General features: G+C 44.6%; 1 protein-coding gene and 1 long non-coding RNA gene across 3 annotated transcripts in view; one reads left to right on the top strand and one right to left on the bottom strand.

Moving 5' to 3' along the window:
- Positions 1-7,303: 7,303 nt before the first annotated feature.
- LOC114009812 (uncharacterized) overlaps positions 7,304-18,921 on the bottom strand; it is a 12,820-nt gene continuing 1,202 nt past the window's right edge. Inside the window, exons 2-3 of the long non-coding RNA XR_003551199.1 lie at positions 8,666-8,733; positions 7,304-7,879 (exon numbers count right to left, since the gene is read on the bottom strand). This is a non-coding gene — a long non-coding RNA (uncharacterized LOC114009812). The remainder of the gene's footprint in view (positions 7,880-8,665; positions 8,734-18,921) is intronic.
- Positions 13,858-18,921, top strand: part of CUNH1orf116 (chromosome unknown C1orf116 homolog) — a 6,225-nt gene continuing 1,161 nt past the window's right edge. Inside the window, exons 1-3 of one of the 2 annotated variants that reach the window (XM_006159285.3) lie at positions 13,858-14,250; positions 17,161-17,338; positions 18,381-18,854. In XM_006159285.3, the coding sequence (XP_006159347.2) occupies positions 13,936-14,250; positions 17,161-17,338; positions 18,381-18,854 (967 nt within the window). In that variant the 5' untranslated portion in view covers positions 13,858-13,935. Of the gene's footprint in view, positions 14,251-17,160; positions 17,339-18,380; positions 18,889-18,921 lie in introns of both variants that reach the window. The other variant, XM_006159284.3, reaches the window with a different exon arrangement.

Below are 18,921 nucleotides of genomic sequence, written 5' to 3'. Positions count from 1 at the left end.
TAAGCTAGGTTATTAACTTTATTAAGCATTATAATATTTCATCAAATAGAAAAAAAATATAAGACTTATGGGAAATTGAGATGTTTTATTTTTTCTTCTCCAAAAATTAGGATTTCGTTTACAGTTCTTTGTGTATTTGACTTTGAAAAAAGTTACGTTGATTCACAATTTTGGGTGCCAATTTAGGTCTTGACTCGTGTGCATTTGAAGAAGGTTGATAACCCTCTCATGCTATATTAGAGCAAAAGGAAGAGACAGGATGGTAAAAGTATCACTAAAAAAGATTGTCAAATGGATGCATTCCTAGTCATGAATTACGCTTTTCAGAAAAGTTTTGAAGCAATGCCTTTTTCACCTCAACCCTTTTCTCCCCATTTCTTGGCATAAAATGTAGCAGGGCCACAGGTGAAAAAAAACTTGTCCTTAAAATATAAAACCATGAATATAAGCATTTTGCTACGATGCCTTTTTATACTTCTGTTTTTAAAAGTACTAATCTACTCATAGACATTCAGGGATAATGAAAGTGTGATTTAATTAAGTTGCAGGTAAACTGAAAGGCTAACCTAAGGAAAGTTTAGAATTTCCACTGAGATGATAGTAGTCTAACTTTATAAATGGTGTAGGATATGTAGTTGATTAGTGTCCATACGTTACTTCGAGGACCAGGGGACCTAACTCTTGTCAAGCTTTCCAGTTCACATTTGTGCCATTCAGGATCAAGTTGTTTACAGGAAGTATGTACTTAGCAAAGTAATTGTTTCCCTTTAAAAAAAAATTCAGCTTGAAATACAGAGTAAGTATGTATAGCTTGTCACAGGATATATAGCGGTAGTCCTGCAGTCCCTGTGTTAACGCAGTAGAGGCAGAGGTTCCTGAAGCAACAAAACCACTAGTAAAGACTGTCAAATTTAAAACATTAGAACATGACTTGAAAAAGTAGGATGGAAAAGCATTCCAAACGAAGTTGTTTTTCTTATCCTAAAAAAATACTTATCTTCATAAAAATGGACAGTATTTTAAAGATGTTACTTTGTCTACTTAGCATTTTTTCAAAGTTAATGCACTGCTGCTACCTGGAAAATGTCTAATTTCATTTCGTACAATTATGTGATTTTTGCCATTGTCATTAAGATGCATTAATTTTATTTATGAGCTGTATTGTTTTAAATATCTAAATGCTGTATGAATTGCCCTGTTTTAAAGGAATAAATGAAGTGAAAACATTGTTGTTTGAGTGTATTTAGGGGGATCAGAGCCTGTGAACATCTACACTCAAGTCATGTATTTACTATCAAAAGTTAATAGGCCATAGCTTAGACTTGTATCAAAAGCTGCCAAATCTCACCTTTTAGATGGACTTTTTTTTTTTTGGATAGATTGTTTTGCTGTAGGGCACGTGTGCCAGAAAGACAGAGAAAGCGAGAAATCACCCCTCAGGGGGAATGGCCACACCGCAATCCCGTCCCCTCCATTCTCCACTCAGGATCTTGGGCACACACACACGCACATCCTGTGTGAGTTTAAGCTACCAAGTCTGGGACTCGAACCATGGTTGACCACATGAGAGTCCAGCAACATAGCCATTACACCATCTGCTGGTCCTTAGATGGACTTTTAATAGAAGAAACAAAAGTGTTTTTCCTTTTTAACACCAGAGGCCACTTAGAGTTTCCCTTCACTAACTACAGTTTCTTCTTTGCTTTTACATTTCTTCCATAAGTGAGAGAGACAGGCATCCCTCACAGGGTCCCCATGTTGTGATTCACTTCCAGCCTCAGCCATCCCTGGATCATAGGCATGCACATGCCCAGTGTGTTCAAGGAAGTCTCTAGACCCAAACCTGGAACCCCCTCGTGCTCAGTCTGGCAGAATGTTGCATTACCCTGGTGCCACTGGCCAGCTCACCCCAACCATTGACTGAAGTATTTTCTAAATCAGCTCCTAAAATCGTCAGACAAGTTGGCAGTGGAAAGGCCAAATGTTCCCCTTCATTTACAATAGACAGATCTGTTTGAAGATGGCAACATTGCTATGGGAGAATTTATTTGATCTTTGACAATGTCAAAATTTAAACACTTTGAAACACTAAAGTTACTGGCCTAAATTTAGGCTCTAAGTAAACTGAATTATTTATCCTCGTTGAAAGTTTAAAATTTATGGAAATAGAACCATAATAATGTAACCTAATTGATTTGCATACCAGAACAAAATAAATCTTTTAGGGTTGGCATAAATCTAACATAAGCCAAACCTCATAATAAAAGATTTGTAAAGAGTTTGAGCTGTGTGGTGGTAACTTGCTGAACTCTATTAACTGGCTCATAAAGCAATGCTTTTCAAAATTAGTCATCACATTACCTGATAAGTTGTTAGAAAAGCAAATTTTTAGGAAGAAATAAAAATAGCTAATAAAACCAAAAGAAAAAAATGGCTAATATATTAAACAGTTCAGTAAATTCTTACTAAGTTTTTACATCTTAAAAGATATGATGTTGGACAGCTCAGAATTACAAAGATTTTAATTCAGTAAGCATTTTAAATACTAATGTGCCAAAAATGGCTCTGGTTGCTGGATATATATTGGAGGGGGGAAAGCTATAAAGAAATAAAATCGGTGCTATGTAGAAAATAATAGCGTGCGAGAAATGAATTAAAATGGATGATTCTTGGGGCCAGAAGGTGGCATAGTGGTTAAGACGCTGAACTCCCCACATGGTCAATGTGGTTCGAGTCTCAGACCTGGTAGCTTGAAGCTCAAGCCAGGCACATGTTCATTCATGCTCAAAATCCCAAGAGAGAATGGAGAAGGAATTGCAGCATGACCATCCCCCATAGGGAGTGTTTCCTCCTGTTGTGTCTCTCTGATGAGCTCATGCACCCTATAGCAAAAAAAAAGGAAAAAAAAAAAAACTCTCAGAAGAAAAAAAATGATGATTCTTGGGCCAGCCAGTGGCATGGTAGTTAAGATGGCCGGATCCCACACGGCTAACTACATGGTTTAAATCCCAGACCTGGTGGCTTGAAAAGTGCACTGGGTACATGTGCATGTATGCCCAAAATCCTGAGAGGAGAATGGAGGACAAGGGACTGTGGTGTTGCCATCCCACCAGGGATTTCTATCTCTCTCTGTTGCTCTCCAGCAAGTGCATGTGCCCTATAGTAATTCTTTTTAAGTTGATAATTCTTAGAAAGCCTTTTTGAGAAAGTGACATTTAAGCTGACACCTGAAGCACGAATAAGAATTAGTCTATTGAAGAGTAGAAGGTAAGCATTCCAAGCAGTAGGTATACCACTGGCAAACACAATGGTGCAGGAAATGAAGCATTTTCCAGGTCAGTGTGGCCATAGTGTAAATAAACAGAAGAAAGATCAGAGATGAAGTTTCAGAAGCAGACAAGAATCTAGATTTGCAGCATCTATAAGCTACATTAAGCCCTTACCCCGATTCTTATTTACCAAGCTTTATTTTCTTTCTAATAGGATGTGACTGTAATGTGAATGATTTAAGTGTAATGAATGGTTGGACTGGAGGTCCCACAACTATTTTGCAGAGTTCAACTTTATAAGGGTCTCAAAGAATAAAGGCTGACCCGTGAATGTCTGTGGTCTATTTTGATTTTGAAGTGAGTTTGTATGTGTGTGTGAATGTGTGTACATTTGTGTGTATGTGTGTACACTTGTGTGCACTTGAGTAAGGGAATGGGGCACCTCAGTGGAGAAGTTGTACTGACAAAGGAAGTAGTAACCTGGCCTCTGATGGTCCAGGAGATGACTATACCTCAATGGCCTGCAGGAAGAAGAAAGGTAAGGGAATAGGTGAGTCAGGTGAGCAGGGCTGTAATTACATTTCACAGAGTTGGGTCATCAAACAGGAACTCATACACAGAGAACAACGATACCAACTCCCCCCGAATAATGACCCACATTACCAGGAGCCATACACTTTCAGGCATATTGACTTTAGAAGCCCTCTCTTTTCTGTAATCCATGCTTCCTTCTCAATTCTCTTTGAACCTTAAAGCCTTGTCAGAAATAAAGCAAAATCAAGATAGATTCCACAGAAAACATTTAGGACATGAAGAGTAGAAAACATTCAATTCAGATACTGATCTATTTTAGCTAGGATGAGTGTGTTTCTGAGGGGCAGGGAGGGGATTGAGTCTTAGAGTTTGTAAGTAACTTCAACTGTAATGTTAATGTTTTAGTTCTTGATTTTTTTGTTTGTTTTTAGAGAGATTTTTGCTATAGGCATGTGTGCTCTCTAGAGACACAGAGACAGAGAGAGAGAGTGAGAGAGAGTGAACAATCACCCCCCCAGAGAGGATGGCCACTCCATGATCTTTTCTCTTCCATTCTCCCTTTGGGATTTTGGGCATGCAAGCATACATGCCCAGTGTAAGTCTTTCAAGCTGCTGGGTCCAGTACTCAAACTGCAGTTGACCACAACCACTATGCCACCTGCTGGCCCCAGTGCTTTATTTCTTGAATTGAGTGTTAGATACAGTGGTGTTTGTTGTGCTAATTATGAAGTATTTCATAATTTTCAAAAATAAACATCTGAAAGGAAAGAGAAGAGAAAGATTATTCTATGATCCCACTTCTACCTGGGAAAAGATGGGGGCCTCTCCTGATTATCCTAATTTTATTATAAACCAAAAAATAAGACTGCTCCTACTGTCCTCTTTGAGGTTAATGCTCGTAAGTCAATTCATTTTCTTAGCAAATGTTCAAATCACACACCTATGAAGCCGGATCAACTTCAGGGACTCCTTCCATGGGTGTAACTATATTCATTGAGTTCCTGCATTGATGTGCTTCCTGTTTTGTTAGTATTATGACATCACACATGTTTGAATGACACATCGGGATGAAGGTCATAGCCCTGAAGTGCTCAGTCAGCTCTGTTACCCTTACAATGCTGATAGGGTACTGGGTTTTCCCAGGCTGTCTCAGACCTACTTCCTGCTCACGAGTCCTGCACCCCTTCTTATTCACCTTGGCTCCAGGAGCATTGTGTTTCTTATTTCTTACCCAACTATGATCACAGAAAGAGAAAAGGATTAAAGCCATGTGCCATCTTGTTATAAAGCATATGAATGGCTGCAAGTCAAGAATGAAATGGAGGGAACCAGCAGTTAGTGTAATGCCTATGTCGCTGGACTCCCACATAGTCGACCATGGTTCGCGTCCCGGACCTGGGGGCTTAAAACTCACACCGGGCGCGTGTGCGTGTGTGCGTGCCCAAGATCCTGAGAGGAGAATGGATGAGAAGGGATTGTGGCGTGACCATCCCCTCTGGGGGGTGATTTCTCGCTTTCTGTCTCTGTGTCTCTCTCTGTCTGTCTGGTGAGCACACGCGCCCTATAATGAAAAACCTCTCCAAAAAAAAAGAAAAAAAAGAATGAAATGGAAAAGGATGGATCTAATTGTTAGACTTGCAGATTATCTGTGTATTTCACATTTCCCACTTGGGGTTTTCTCTAAATAGAGGCAGAGTGACATCATGCTGATGCTTGGCACTCCTTGAGGTCATAGAGCCTGAATTGAACTCCTCCTTCTGTCACTTCCTGACTACATGATCTTGGCCAATCTATTTACTCTGCCTACAATGCAGATATGAATAATGCCTACCTTTTGAAGTTGAAACACAGATCAAATGAAATAACACATGCAAATGCTTAGCATAGTACCTGAGAAAGCATCAGCTTAGTACATTTTGGCAGTTAGTACGTGCACTGATTTGAACTTTTCTTCCTGACTTTTTAATGCTAGTTCAGTGAAGCACCTTAAAAGTTGATAGGCATCAAGGAAAATCCACATGCAGGAAAGAACAGCTTCCAGGCTAAAACCAGATCTCGTAAGAGTGGCCTCCAAACCTGGAGGGAAATTTCTACCTGAGAGCTGTGCATTCTTCTACCTACTCCCTTCCGACTACAGGTTCCAGAAAATCTGCCCATGAAAGGAGACAGGAGTTGCTAAACTGGTTGGTAGCTTATTTAGTTTTCCGTCTTAAAATCCAATGTCACCTCCCATGAACAGCTAAAAGAGACCAAAGATCCAAATGGCAGAGTGCGTGTTCTGTCCCTTAAGGCTGTCCAGTCAGTTTTCCATCAGTAAGGGGACCTTTTGGAGGAGAAAATGGTTTCATTTTTCCCTAGAAATAAAGGAGATCAAAAGACTGTGGGCAAGCGGTGGGGCGAGAATACCCGAACTAAAGCATTCCTAATTTTCTGAGGCCCTCCTCCGTGGACAGGGGTAGAGTTTCTAGGATTACAAGCTGCTAGGAAAGGAAAGGACTTGGGAATGAAAATTATTCTGAACAACTAGGAAAGCTAGTAGCAAAATTGACTGCCAAGGAATTTAGCTTGGAAAATTCAGGGCACTATTTAGCTCCAAGCGGAAGAAGGTGGTTCCAGATGAGAAACCAAGTTTCAGACACACAAAAAAGCACACTGCCCAGTGGGATTTCTGTGCTCCTTTACACGAACATTAAAAATAAAATTATAATATCTTTGGTCTACTCCCTACTTTCCAACTTCCCTTCCTTACGGTCTCAGCCCAAACCAGCTCCTCCTCCTTCCAGCCCTCCTCCTTTTATTTATTTATTTTTTTAAGGGTTCTGATTGGCTCTAAATGGGGAAGGGGAGAGCAAGATATGATTGGCTAAGTGAGAGCGGTACCGCCCTACCCATTCCCCTCCCACACCCTCCCTGGAGAAACAGCTGGAATGAGTAGTAGGAGGCTAGGATTGGCTGAGAGTCAGCGGCAGGGTGGGGTGAGGCATAACAGATGAGACATTTACCTGTCTAGGTAAGTCAGGAGGAGGTCAAAAGAAGAAGAAAACTGTAGGAGGCAGGGGGAGCAGTCTCTGTCTCCGTCTCTGCCCTTTGAAATAAAAGGGTGTTCCTTTCTTCTCCTCAGCCCCCCAACCCAGTGAAGGTGAGTTAATCACTGACAAATTGTTGCTTATTCTACAGCAAGAAGAGGGCCTTTATGGGAAGTGGGAGCTCCAAGGTTCCAGGGAGAAGAAGGGGTACCCCTCTACACCTCAGCTAAGGGACTTTCCTCTCTATCCTTTAACTCTCTTGAGTCCAGTCTTGGATTAAGGCAAGCTGGTAGTTTTCTTGAGATTGGAGTATTTTTTTGTGTGGAGAATAGGGCTGAGACATATCTATTTCATTTAGGCTGATAAGCAGATCAACCTCGAATCATTTTTCACTATGTCAGATAGACATATTATACAAATTACAAGAAAAGAATGAGGTTCTTTTGGGAAACTTCCCTCTCTTGAAGTGTGATTTTGGAAAAGAACAGTTGTAGGCAAGGGAGACAAATGGGGGCTCCCTCAAGTGAGTGGCATGCTTTGATTTTCTATTGCATTTGTAACAGGAAACGTCTCCTAAGATACCTCGGTGTCTATGGTTAAATAAATGGTGCGGTGCGTGCATGTCCGATCATGGTGTCTTGATAATGGAGCTCTCTGTGGACAGGTGTGCAGGGTGTGAGTTGTGCTTGTATGTAAGGGGACGGGAGATTTGGGCACATTGAGAAAAGTCCAACTCGATCTACCAGCTCATCTTTGGAAAACTCAAGGATAATCTGGCTGTAATATCAAGCTTATTTGGGTTGCAACTCAGTTTTCCGACTTTGCCTAGATAATAGGTACCGAGACCATTAAACAGAAAGTCACTCAACTGTGCCAGGCCTTCCCCACATTAACATTTTATGGCAGCGTGCAGAGTCTGGTCGGAGTTCCAGGAGGACTCAGGCCAAGGTAGTGTGGCAGAGTCCAAAGAGAGGAAGACCAGTCCATGGTAGTAGTTGTGCTTTATTTTCCTCAAGGTGTCCCAGCTGGCAGTTTGCATGTCAGGTTTACCTGCACAAGGAAAGCCGGATGTAGAAGTCAGAGTAGCAAGTGAGCTGTCCATTATCCATCTTGGGTTAGGGGGTCCCTAACTTTGCCCCCTTCCCTCTTGCTGCAGAGAAGAGGGAAGTGGGGCAACCTCAGGGCCTGGCCCACATAGCACTGAGGAAATACACTGGGGTTCCGGCCCTGGCAACTGGGGTGAGTAGTAGACGGTTTCTTACGCATACCCCATACCCCATCACTCGCTGACAGAGCACCACAGATGGTGAGCTTGCCAGTCATAAATTAGATCACCCTCAGTGTCCAACTGAGCCCTTCTGTGCAGAGAGTGTTGTCCCTTCCCTCAAACCCACTGGTGAAACACTCAGAGGCTTGCCTGTGCTCACGGGGAGGGATAGCATGCAGCACACATGTCTTGAGTAGTCAGCAAAAAGGAGCACTGTCTGGTATGAGAGAACTAGGGAACCTCTGTGGCCACTGGGGAGAGAGGCTGAGCTCTTGAGGATATGGAGATGGGCTCTCAGAGGAGGATGAGGAAGGCCAGAGTCTGTTTAGAAGGTTGGAAAAGCCAATCTGGAGCCCTCTCCCCACCCCACCTCACCAGGTGCCAGAACCACACATGCTGTTTGTTTATTCTTTTCCAAGGCTTGCTAGGTTTCAGTGGAATAGTTAATATTTAATGTATCTTGGGACAGATTGCTCTGACTATATAGGCTGTGCGTGTTTCTTAACCCATTCCCTCCTCCTCTTAACTTCCCCAAAGGGGTCAAGGGTTAAAAGATACCAAACTCTCACCTTGAGCGCTTTACTTGTTTCTCAGGTTTCTTATCAAGCAGAAATATTTCAAGGTTTCGATGGCTGCCCTGAAATAGACCCCAAGTTTCAAGGTTGTAAAGTTGGTGGAAGGAAATGCAGCATCCAGGTCAGGCCAAGCTGGCGAAGGAGCCTGGAAGGCTGGGAGGAAGGGACAGACCTGTTTTCCAGACCATTCAAACTCTCTAGGTCGGGAAACTAGGTGCCCGCACCTGTGGGCTCACTGGGTTTTGGATTCAGGTTCAGGGTCGTCTCTGCAGTGATTAGTAGGCACCTCTGACATGATCCTCAGTGGCATTTGGTGTCATTTCTTTACTCTGGAAATACCAGTTATTGAGGCAATAAGCTGGCCTGGAAATATGAAACTGGGCCAGATAGTTCCCAGGGTCTAAGGGATGAGGTAGAAAAAGGATGATCTCAGAGCTTCTAGAATATAGTCATGGTAGGGGACCAATCACCCTTCTCTCTAAGTGCAAACCCCTCTTGCATCTGCTCAGTCCCTGAGCTGCTCTCTGGGGCGGTCAGGATCCAGGCTGCTTGTATTGCAGTGGGTGGCCACTTCCCATTTCCCTAAGGAAACAGTGGGAAGAACACCAGTCTTCTCTGCAAATGAAGACAATGTCACAGCCTGTCTGTTACCAGGTTATTTGGAAAATCTAAGAGCGTATCTGAGAGCGCTCTATAAGTTTGCTATTCCTATTCCTTTTTTTTTTTAAATTTCAATTTATTTATTTGCATTCATTCCTATTCCTTTTGTATCTTCCCTACCTCAGGCTATCCTAGATTTCAAAAGGAGAGTGTGTTAGGCTTCCCTGGGAGGGGGGAGAGTTAGCAAACCACTGAAAAGGCCGAAGCAAACCTGGAAGAACAAGGGTAGTCATTTTCTCTGAAAGTAAGAGGCAATATCTGCTCACCCATTCATAGAGCATGCTGCATTAGTTACGGTGAGTCACTTTAAATATTTACTGCCCTGATTTTACAGATAAGAAAACTGGAGCAAAAGCTAGCCCCTTGGACATATACTGAACTGTGGGGAAAAATTTCTGTTTTATATAGTTTTGTATCCCTAGTGCCTATTAGGTACTCATAAATGTGAGTTTAATTGAAACTAATGCTCAAATTCCACAAAGCCATATTTTCTCTGGGAAATAAAATATTTATGAGATAACAAACAAACAAAAAACCTTATAGTAGTAGCCTAGAAGCCAAGAAGACTTCCAGTAGCACAGCATAATAGAAACTATAGCAGATGCCATTTTTTGAGCACTTCCTGTATGACTGGTTATGTGGAATGGATCCCTTTACCATAATGGTTTCATCCCTACAGAACGTTAGGAATGGGTTAGTCCTCTCTAAAAAAGGACTGTCATTAACGGGGTGGGTAGCGAAGATGACTGACATTCATCCATGGGGTGTCTCATGCACCTGTTTCTTTGGGACTGGGTATTGGGTTACTAACTTCATGGGCTGCCTGACCCAGTGTTGACTGGTCATGGGGCTTCTTTGGAGTCTCCTCTGGTCCTCCTAAAAAGCTTATGGACCTTCCTATGTGTCTGGCTCATTAAGGGTTCTTCCTTTCTTCCCCCATGTCCTCCCCACCCTATCTGCCCCGCTTGAGAGACTCCTTTCAAACAGAAGAGGAGCTCCATGAGGCCTTTACTTGCCAGCTCGGTGGGGTTGGAAGGCTGATTCACTCAATCCAGCCCAAACCTGACTTAGGCACTGAAAGCAATTATTATCAGAGACCAAAGGGACACCTCCAGCATACAAACCCCAAGTCTCCAGATCTTAGATGGGACACATTTTTCTAGGACATTTTGCCTAGTATTGGGAGAGTAGAAAACTATAGCAGAAAATGCAGCATACTAAGATGGGAGAGAAATGATTATGACATGAGATAGACTTCATTTTAATCCTAGCTACCCCTAGAATCTGTTTGACCTTGGAACCATCTTTTAATTTTAATTCTTTCAAAATTTCCTTTTAGCATAAGAGAGTCACCTGCCCAACTGTGGTGGGGTATTTCCTATGAAAATCTTGAGACTTTCGGCAGGGAGAGGGCATTGACTTCCTTTGCTACTACTGTTGTCACAATGAACTTGAAACTTCTTTATCTCTAAGGATTTAGTGTAGGCAGGAAGGATATTTCTCTTGGGCATTGACACAAGCTAGGATACTTGTTGGGAATATGTGCAACGACAGAGGAAGGGGTACACAAGATTGTCACTGGTTTGTGTCAACCACTGCAGGTGCCATGTTCATGTCTCCCAGGCTAGGGAGATGATGGTGGCCATAGTGGGGTGGTTGTGATGAAGTTGGTGATGTTGACTGGGATAGCAGCTGACAATTTCTGGGCTGTGTATAGTACGTCTTTAATGTAGAGTATTTCACTGAATTTCATTGCATTACATTCTCACAGTGACTCTATGAGATTGGTCTTGTCAAGGGCCCTCTTCCTTCTATCAAGTTCATTTAATCAGAACTCATGCTTTCTAAAATCTTGTTCCCCTTGCTTCAATTTAGTTTAATCCTGGATGCATTTTCTTCTCTTCTGTTTTTTCTTTTTCTTCTTATTTTTTTTTTCTGTTCTTTTCCCTTTTTTTTTTTTATTTTATTTTTTTGCTAGGGAACACATGCCTTCACTGGAGAGAGACAGAAAAAGAGAGGAAAAGTGAGAAAACACTCCTTCCCCCCATGAAGATGGTTGTGCAGCAATCCCTTCTCTATTCTCCTTTTGAGATGTTGGGCACACCCACCTGGCATGTTTTTCAAGGAGGACTCACACTGCACTGTTGGCCTTGTGGGATCCAGCCACCTTAACCACCATGCCACTGACTGGTCTGCATCATAGCTTTTATTTATTTTTATTTTATTTTATTTTTTAATTGCCAGAGGACATATGTACTTGCCAGACACACACACACACACACACACACACACACACACACACAGGGAAAAGACAACACCTTAATGGAGTGTGGTTGGTTTGCATCCACTTCTCCTCCATATCTCCATCTTGTCAGGATTTTGGGCATGCACACAAATATGCCTGGCATGTTTTTTAAGCCATTGAAGTCAAAATTTCAACTGTGGTTAGCCCTGTGGGATCTAGCTCCCTTAACTATTAGGCTATAGGGCTGGCTCGTCTTTGTCTTACTATAAGAAAAATGGTAGTTATTCATTTGTTCATTGAGTGTTTTAGTATATATACCAACTAAATGTATACCAACTGAACTGTGCTAACTATTCTCTCATTTCATACTTAACATTAGCCCTGTTTATGGGACCAGCAGATAGTGTAATGGCTATGATGCTAGACTCCCATGTAGCCGACTGTGGTTCGAGTCCCAGACCCGGTGGCTTAAACTCACACTGGGCTCATTTAAATGCACTGAGAGGACAATGGAGGAGAAAGGATTGCGGCATGGCCATCGCCCCTGGGGGGTGATTTCTCACTTTCTGTCTCTCTGTCTCTCTCTGTCTTTCTGGCGAGTGCACACACCCTATAGCAAAAACCTCTCCAAAAAAAAAAAGAAAAGAAAAGTAAAAGAAAAAATTTAACCTTAATCAATGAGGAAAAACAGACTCAAATAGTAATTTGCCTCAAGTCATGTAATTCGAAGTGGCTGAATTAGGATTTGAACCCAGACCTAACTACCTCCAGAACCCAAGCTATTAACTGTTGTAATTTTTATTGCTTATAGAAATGAAAATGTAGTGGGACCAGCAGTTGGCATAATGGCTATGTCACTGGACTCCCATGTAGTCCACTGCAGTTCGAGTCCCGGACCCAGTGACTTAAACTCATGCCAGGCACGAGTGCATGCATGCCCAAGATCCCGAGAGGAGAATGGAAGAGAAGGAATTGCAGCATGGCCATCCCCCCTGGGGAGTGATTTCTCACTTTCTGTCTCTCTGTCTCTCTTGGTCTTTCTGGTGATTGCACGCGCCCTACAGCAAAAACCTCTCCAAAAAAAGAAAATACAAAAAGAAAGAAAGAAATGAAAATGTAGTTAAACTCCCTGGTTCAGAGAAAAAAGTACCCAAACAACTGATAGCTTCTCCTTTCTGATCAGACTGCTTCTCCGCCACCTGAGTCCACCCTTCTGCATGTATTTGAGCCCAGCTTATGTGTCGGTCCATGTGGGCTGGGGGGGAATTGGGCAATGGCTGTTCATGACCCCCTTCCAGCTCTCTGCTTGCTTGGTGTCCTTGCCGCCATGTTGCCCCAGGGCCTGGGCAGAGCCTTGCAGAAGCCTCGGGTCACACGTGGCTTTGATATCTTCTCTTTTCAGGCCCAGCTTGGGACATTCTTCACTTCTCTTCGCTTCCCCTCTGGGAGCCCCTTTCGCCACCCCTGCACCTTGCTTCGGGCGATGCCCGAGAGGGAGCTGTGGCCAGCGGGGCCTGGCTCAGAACCCGTGACCCGCGTCAGCAGCTGTGACAGCATGACGAGCACCACCTCCACCCGCTCTGGATCTGTACGTACTCTCATCCCGCGACTTGGCCTGCTCTGCGCGCCCCTGGGGGGTGATTTCTCACTTTCTGTCTCTCTGTCTCTCTCTGTCTTTCTGGCGAGTGCACACACCCTATAGCAAAAACCTCTCCAAAAAAAAAAAGAAAAGAAAAGTAAAAGAAAAAATTTAACCTTAATCAATGAGGAAAAACAGACTCAAATAGTAATTTGCCTCAAGTCATGTAATTCGAAGTGGCTGAATTAGGATTTGAACCCAGACCTAACTACCTCCAGAACCCAAGCTATTAACTGTTGTAATTTTTATTGCTTATAGAAATGAAAATGTAGTGGGACCAGCAGTTGGCATAATGGCTATGTCACTGGACTCCCATGTAGTCCACTGCAGTTCGAGTCCCGGACCCAGTGACTTAAACTCATGCCAGGCACGAGTGCATGCATGCCCAAGATCCCGAGAGGAGAATGGAAGAGAAGGAATTGCAGCATGGCCATCCCCCCTGGGGAGTGATTTCTCACTTTCTGTCTCTCTGTCTCTCTTGGTCTTTCTGGTGATTGCACGCGCCCTACAGCAAAAACCTCTCCAAAAAAAGAAAATACAAAAAGAAAGAAAGAAATGAAAATGTAGTTAAACTCCCTGGTTCAGAGAAAAAAGTACCCAAACAACTGATAGCTTCTCCTTTCTGATCAGACTGCTTCTCCGCCACCTGAGTCCACCCTTCTGCATGTATTTGAGCCCAGCTTATGTGTCGGTCCATGTGGGCTGGGGGGGAATTGGGCAATGGCTGTTCATGACCCCCTTCCAGCTCTCTGCTTGCTTGGTGTCCTTGCCGCCATGTTGCCCCAGGGCCTGGGCAGAGCCTTGCAGAAGCCTCGGGTCACACGTGGCTTTGATATCTTCTCTTTTCAGGCCCAGCTTGGGACATTCTTCACTTCTCTTCGCTTCCCCTCTGGGAGCCCCTTTCGCCACCCCTGCACCTTGCTTCGGGCGATGCCCGAGAGGGAGCTGTGGCCAGCGGGGCCTGGCTCAGAACCCGTGACCCGCGTCAGCAGCTGTGACAGCATGACGAGCACCACCTCCACCCGCTCTGGATCTGTACGTACTCTCATCCCGCGACTTGGCCTGCTCTGTGCACACCTGCCCTGCCCTGCCCTGCCCTGCCCTGCCCTGCCCCGCCACCCATCCTTGCTCGCTGCATTCTCTTTCATCTTCCTTGTGAGGGAGTGAATTGCAACATCACTATGTCTTTTCTTTCTCTGAGTCATCCCACAGAGAGGAGGGTGGGACCACCTCAAACAGAAATAGGACAAATGAGAAATTTTTTCCAGTTTTCATTAGACGTGGGCATTGAGTTTGGGAGAGAACAGATCTGTGAGCTGAGGTCAGGTGGAAACTAGAATGCAGATCTTTGTAGCACCTAGATCCTTAAAGTTCTGTCCACAAGCAGCATTACTTTAGTCTTTTACAGAGATCAAAGAGAATCCAATAGAATGGGATATTTAAGAGCCTAGGTTCTGGTGCCAAACATTTCTGGGTTCTCCACTAAGAAGCTGTATGACCTTGGGCAAATTACTTAATTTCTCTATGTTTCAAAGTGGAGATAATATGAATACCTAATTCACAGGTTCAGGGAGAGACTAAATGAGACACATAGAAAGCACTTAGTGTATGCTTCCATATAGAAAGGGAACAGCCAGCCGGTCAAGGAGCAGAAATTGATCATCTTCCAAACTCACTGTTTCACTGTCTGTGAGAGGCATGTAATAAATCATGATTTTTCTGAGCATGAATTGAAATTTCAGTTGTTATAAGGCTTATGTGAAAGAGTAACTCTTCCCCCTCCCAAACAATTGCTTTGATATTCGTAGTTGTTGTATACATAATAACCCTTAAATAAATATACTTTATTGCTTTATCTTCTGTAGAAGAATTTGAAAATTTAAGGATTATAAAGGTCTATACCCAATGTCAGTGGGTTTTGATATGTAAAAATTGTGTAAAAAAAGGAACACACACACACACACATATTCCCGAAGTGCAATCTAGGTGTAATTTCTTTTTGACCCTAGACAATGGGGCCAGAGAGGCATTTTCCTGTTTCTGTGAAGCTGAAGCCAACGTGAATAGTCACATACCTTGGACACGGAGTGTGACAGAGATGCAACGTTTTCAAAGTGAATCATCCACAGAAGGAGAAAGACAGAGCCAGCTTACTGTGGATAAGGCTCTATTAGGAGAAAGAGGGCAATAAAGAAGATCTTTGTTCAAGTAGCTCCTGGAGTCAGCCTCAGGACTTCCCAGGGGTATTTGTGGTCTTCCCTGAACATGTGTGTCCCAGTCAGTCAATTGACAGGTGGCACTTTAAAGGGGTGGGCACAACTGGATGGGTTATTCAACAGCAAGATATTTTAAGGGCTATCTCAAAATCTTTCCCGGCCATGTGAGTGAATCTCGAGAATATACAACTCTGAAGTGTCCCAAATGCTAGGAACAGTGGTAGAGATGCCAAAAGAAGACTCAGGCCAAATTTCTTATCTTCCCATTTGCCCTTTTGGTTTTTCTTTCAGCTTCTTCCTTTAAAGAGCCACAATTCCATTACTCTCCCTGGCTTGCTAGAGGGTGGGCAAGGAACCATCTGCGCTGGTCATAGCATAGTGCCATGTGCTTCCTCATTATGAGAATTAATTACTGTAATGTCTACTTAGTGTTTCATACTAAGCTTTCTTCTCCTCCCATACCGCCCAGTTTTTCTACCTTCCCTGCTTAAGTTAATATTTGCTTAAGCAATGCACTCTTATTTGAATGTTGGCCAGGGCCAAATACCATCCAGAAAGTAAATATATAAAGGGAAAAAATCCTGTATGGAATGCAGTTTAAGGTCAAGTATAAATTATTTAGTAAATTTACCGTGGTTAGTCCTGCCACTGTTCCCACTGGCTTTGACAGAATCATTGGCTACATTTCCTGTTTGCTCTGACTGCCCTTGACATACCAGATCAAGTATGCAGAGTGCTTTCAAAAGTTTATGGTCAAATCATTATGTTGCCCATATAATCTGGAGCTAAATCAGAGACACACAAAGTAAAATACTTAACAAAGGTTCCATAGAAGAATTGAAAGTAGAACCTGACCAGTACTTCTGAACTGTGCCCCTAAGTGTCTCATTGAGCAAAAGAAAAGCTCCTTGCCATCTGCCTGCCCAGTCACCTGGGACCATCCGAGTGTGCGCTGGGGGACTGCCAGCCTTTGCTTTCCAGGTCCCTATAGTCCTTTGAAAGAATTATTTCTTTAATTTGATTTACTATTATTAGTTATTTTTTAAATTTGACCAGACAGAGAGAGAGAGAGAAAGGGAAAGTGAGAAAGCAAGTGCCAGGTCCAGGACTCCTACCGCAGTCACCCATGTGGGAGTCCAGCACTTTAACCACCATTCCACCTGCCGGCCCCAGTTTTAGGAAGCAACTCCAGCAGGTTTGCACAGTCGCACCATGGAAAGGTTTCTAGCTCTTCAGCATTCCTTCCACAGAGCAGGGTGGTTCTCAGGCCCCACCAGTTTCTTCGAGGGAGTTCCTCTCCCAACTCTTTTCCTCCCTTGATCCCTGCAGAGTGACAATAGCTACGATTTCCTGTCTGCGGAGGAGAAGGAGTGCCTGCTCTTCCTGGAGGAGACCATTGGCTCATTGGACACCGAGGCTGACAGCGGTCTGTCCACTGATGAATCTGAGCCAGCCACCACTCCCCGAGAGAGAAAGGGAAAGTGAGAAAGCAAGTGCCAGGTCCAGGACTCCTACCGCAGTCACCCATGTGGGAGTCCAGCACTTTAACCACCATTCCACCTGCCGGCCCCAGTTTTAGGAAGCAACTCCAGCAGGTTTGCACAGTCGCACCATGGAAAGGTTTCTAGCTCTTCAGCATTCCTTCCACAGAGCAGGGTGGTTCTCAGGCCCCACCAGTTTCTTCGAGGGAGTTCCTCTCCCAACTCTTTTCCTCCCTTGATCCCTGCAGAGTGACAATAGCTACGATTTCCTGTCTGCGGAGGAGAAGGAGTGCCTGCTCTTCCTGGAGGAGACCATTGGCTCATTGGACACCGAGGCTGACAGCGGTCTGTCCACTGATGAATCTGAGCCAGCCACCACTCCCCGAAGTTTCCGGGCACTTCCCATAACCCAACTTGCTCCAGAGGGTAAGACAGACTACCTGGGAGAGCACCTCTAGCAGAGCCCAGGACATCAGCACATCTTCTGGCCACTTTCTGCCTCACCTGCCCTCCGCACCAAGGGACACAGGCAGAAGGAACTTCACCCCTCACCACTCTCCTAGCTAGAAGAAAGCCTAGTCCTCAGAGGGAAGGAGAGACTCCTGACAACTTCTTATGTCTGTCTATGAAGTATCAGAGGCCTGGGAAGAATGATGGCCAGGTCCTGTCATCTTATGGAAAAATTCTAAAGAGATATGACCATGGAGGTAGGGGAGGGAGTCAGAAAGGGCTGAGTTGTTGGCACTCAAGGGACTGAGTCAGTCGGAGGAGCTAATCTGGGTGACCCAGAGGACAAGGCTGTCGGAGATAAGGAGAGGGAAGGGCGCCTCAGTGCAATGGCAGCGCCTGGAGGCCCTTGTCAGAGAGTCTGGAGAGCCAGTGCTCAGTAGGAGGGCTCACATCCGACATGGCCATAGTGTGGGAAGCACTCTGTCCTGTGGACAGGCCCCCTGGTATCAGAGCTGCCGTCATTTAAGCCGTGTCACTCTGGTGCAGGGACATTATGGGTATGAGGGCGTCATCCAGGTGTTCCCAGGCACGAAGGCAGAGGGCAACGAAAGTCTGGGTAAATCAAGAGCAAGTCACTTGCTCACGTGCTTCCACTGGGGTCAGTCACGTGGGAGCCCCAGGACAGTTAGGGGAACTGTCATGAATCTAACCCAGCTCTGGTGCATCTGTAGAAGGTTGGCGAGAACTGAGTCAAGGTTGAGGAGCAATGGGGACTGTGCTTTCCTCAGCTATCATAAAAATATCAATCCTCAGTCAAAAGAAATCTGCAATTATTCATCTATTAGTTTGAATGGTATCCAGGCAGGAGTGCCACACCTTAAAAGCAAATTAAACGAAATGAAATAAAAGCCACTCATTGCTAGTTGGAGGCCAGAGCCCAGGGAATATTTGTTTCCACCTGGAGCAGGGCGCTTACCCTTGTTCTCTCTTTCTTGCCTCTTCTCCCTGACTCTCCTAGGAAATCCAGAGGAGATCATCATTCAGCAGGGCCCAGAGCCAAGGAAAGTGTCTGGGTCCAGCTCCTTCCATCCTTCTGAGCCCCAGCGCCTGGGCCTCCGGTCTGGTTCCTACAGCCTCCCGAGAAGCATCCACATTGGCAGAAGCCAGAACCTCAGGAAAAGCACCACCCAAACTAACGGCCACGGGCCTGGAGAATCTGTGGGGCCTGTAGCAAAGCCTGAGAAAGAGCAGGTGGGCCAGAGCAGTGAGCCCAGCCAGCCACCAGCCCGCCACCGGGAAGTCGCCTTGGACTTGGACGTGGCGGTCATCCCTCCACCAGAGGCTTTCCGGGACACCCAGCCAGCTCAGCCTGGGGAGAACAGTCTGCCCAAGGGTCTGGGAGAGCAGAAGCACCCTCCACCAAACTCCCAGCAGAGAAAGGAGACTTCTTCAGAGACCATGTCCCACAAAGCCAATGAGAAAGGCATAACAGGAGGCCCAAGCCAGCCACAGCCCCCTCCTGCTACATCGTCTCACAACCTTAGCACTGAAAACGCGCC

The sequence above is a fragment of the Tupaia chinensis genome, unplaced genomic scaffold, assembly GCF_000334495.1.
Source record: "Tupaia chinensis unplaced genomic scaffold, TupChi_1.0 Scaffold000627_1, whole genome shotgun sequence".
Classification (NCBI taxonomy): Eukaryota; Metazoa; Chordata; class Mammalia; order Scandentia; family Tupaiidae; genus Tupaia; species Tupaia belangeri.
This window is presented reverse-complemented; position numbering and strand designations above follow the sequence as displayed.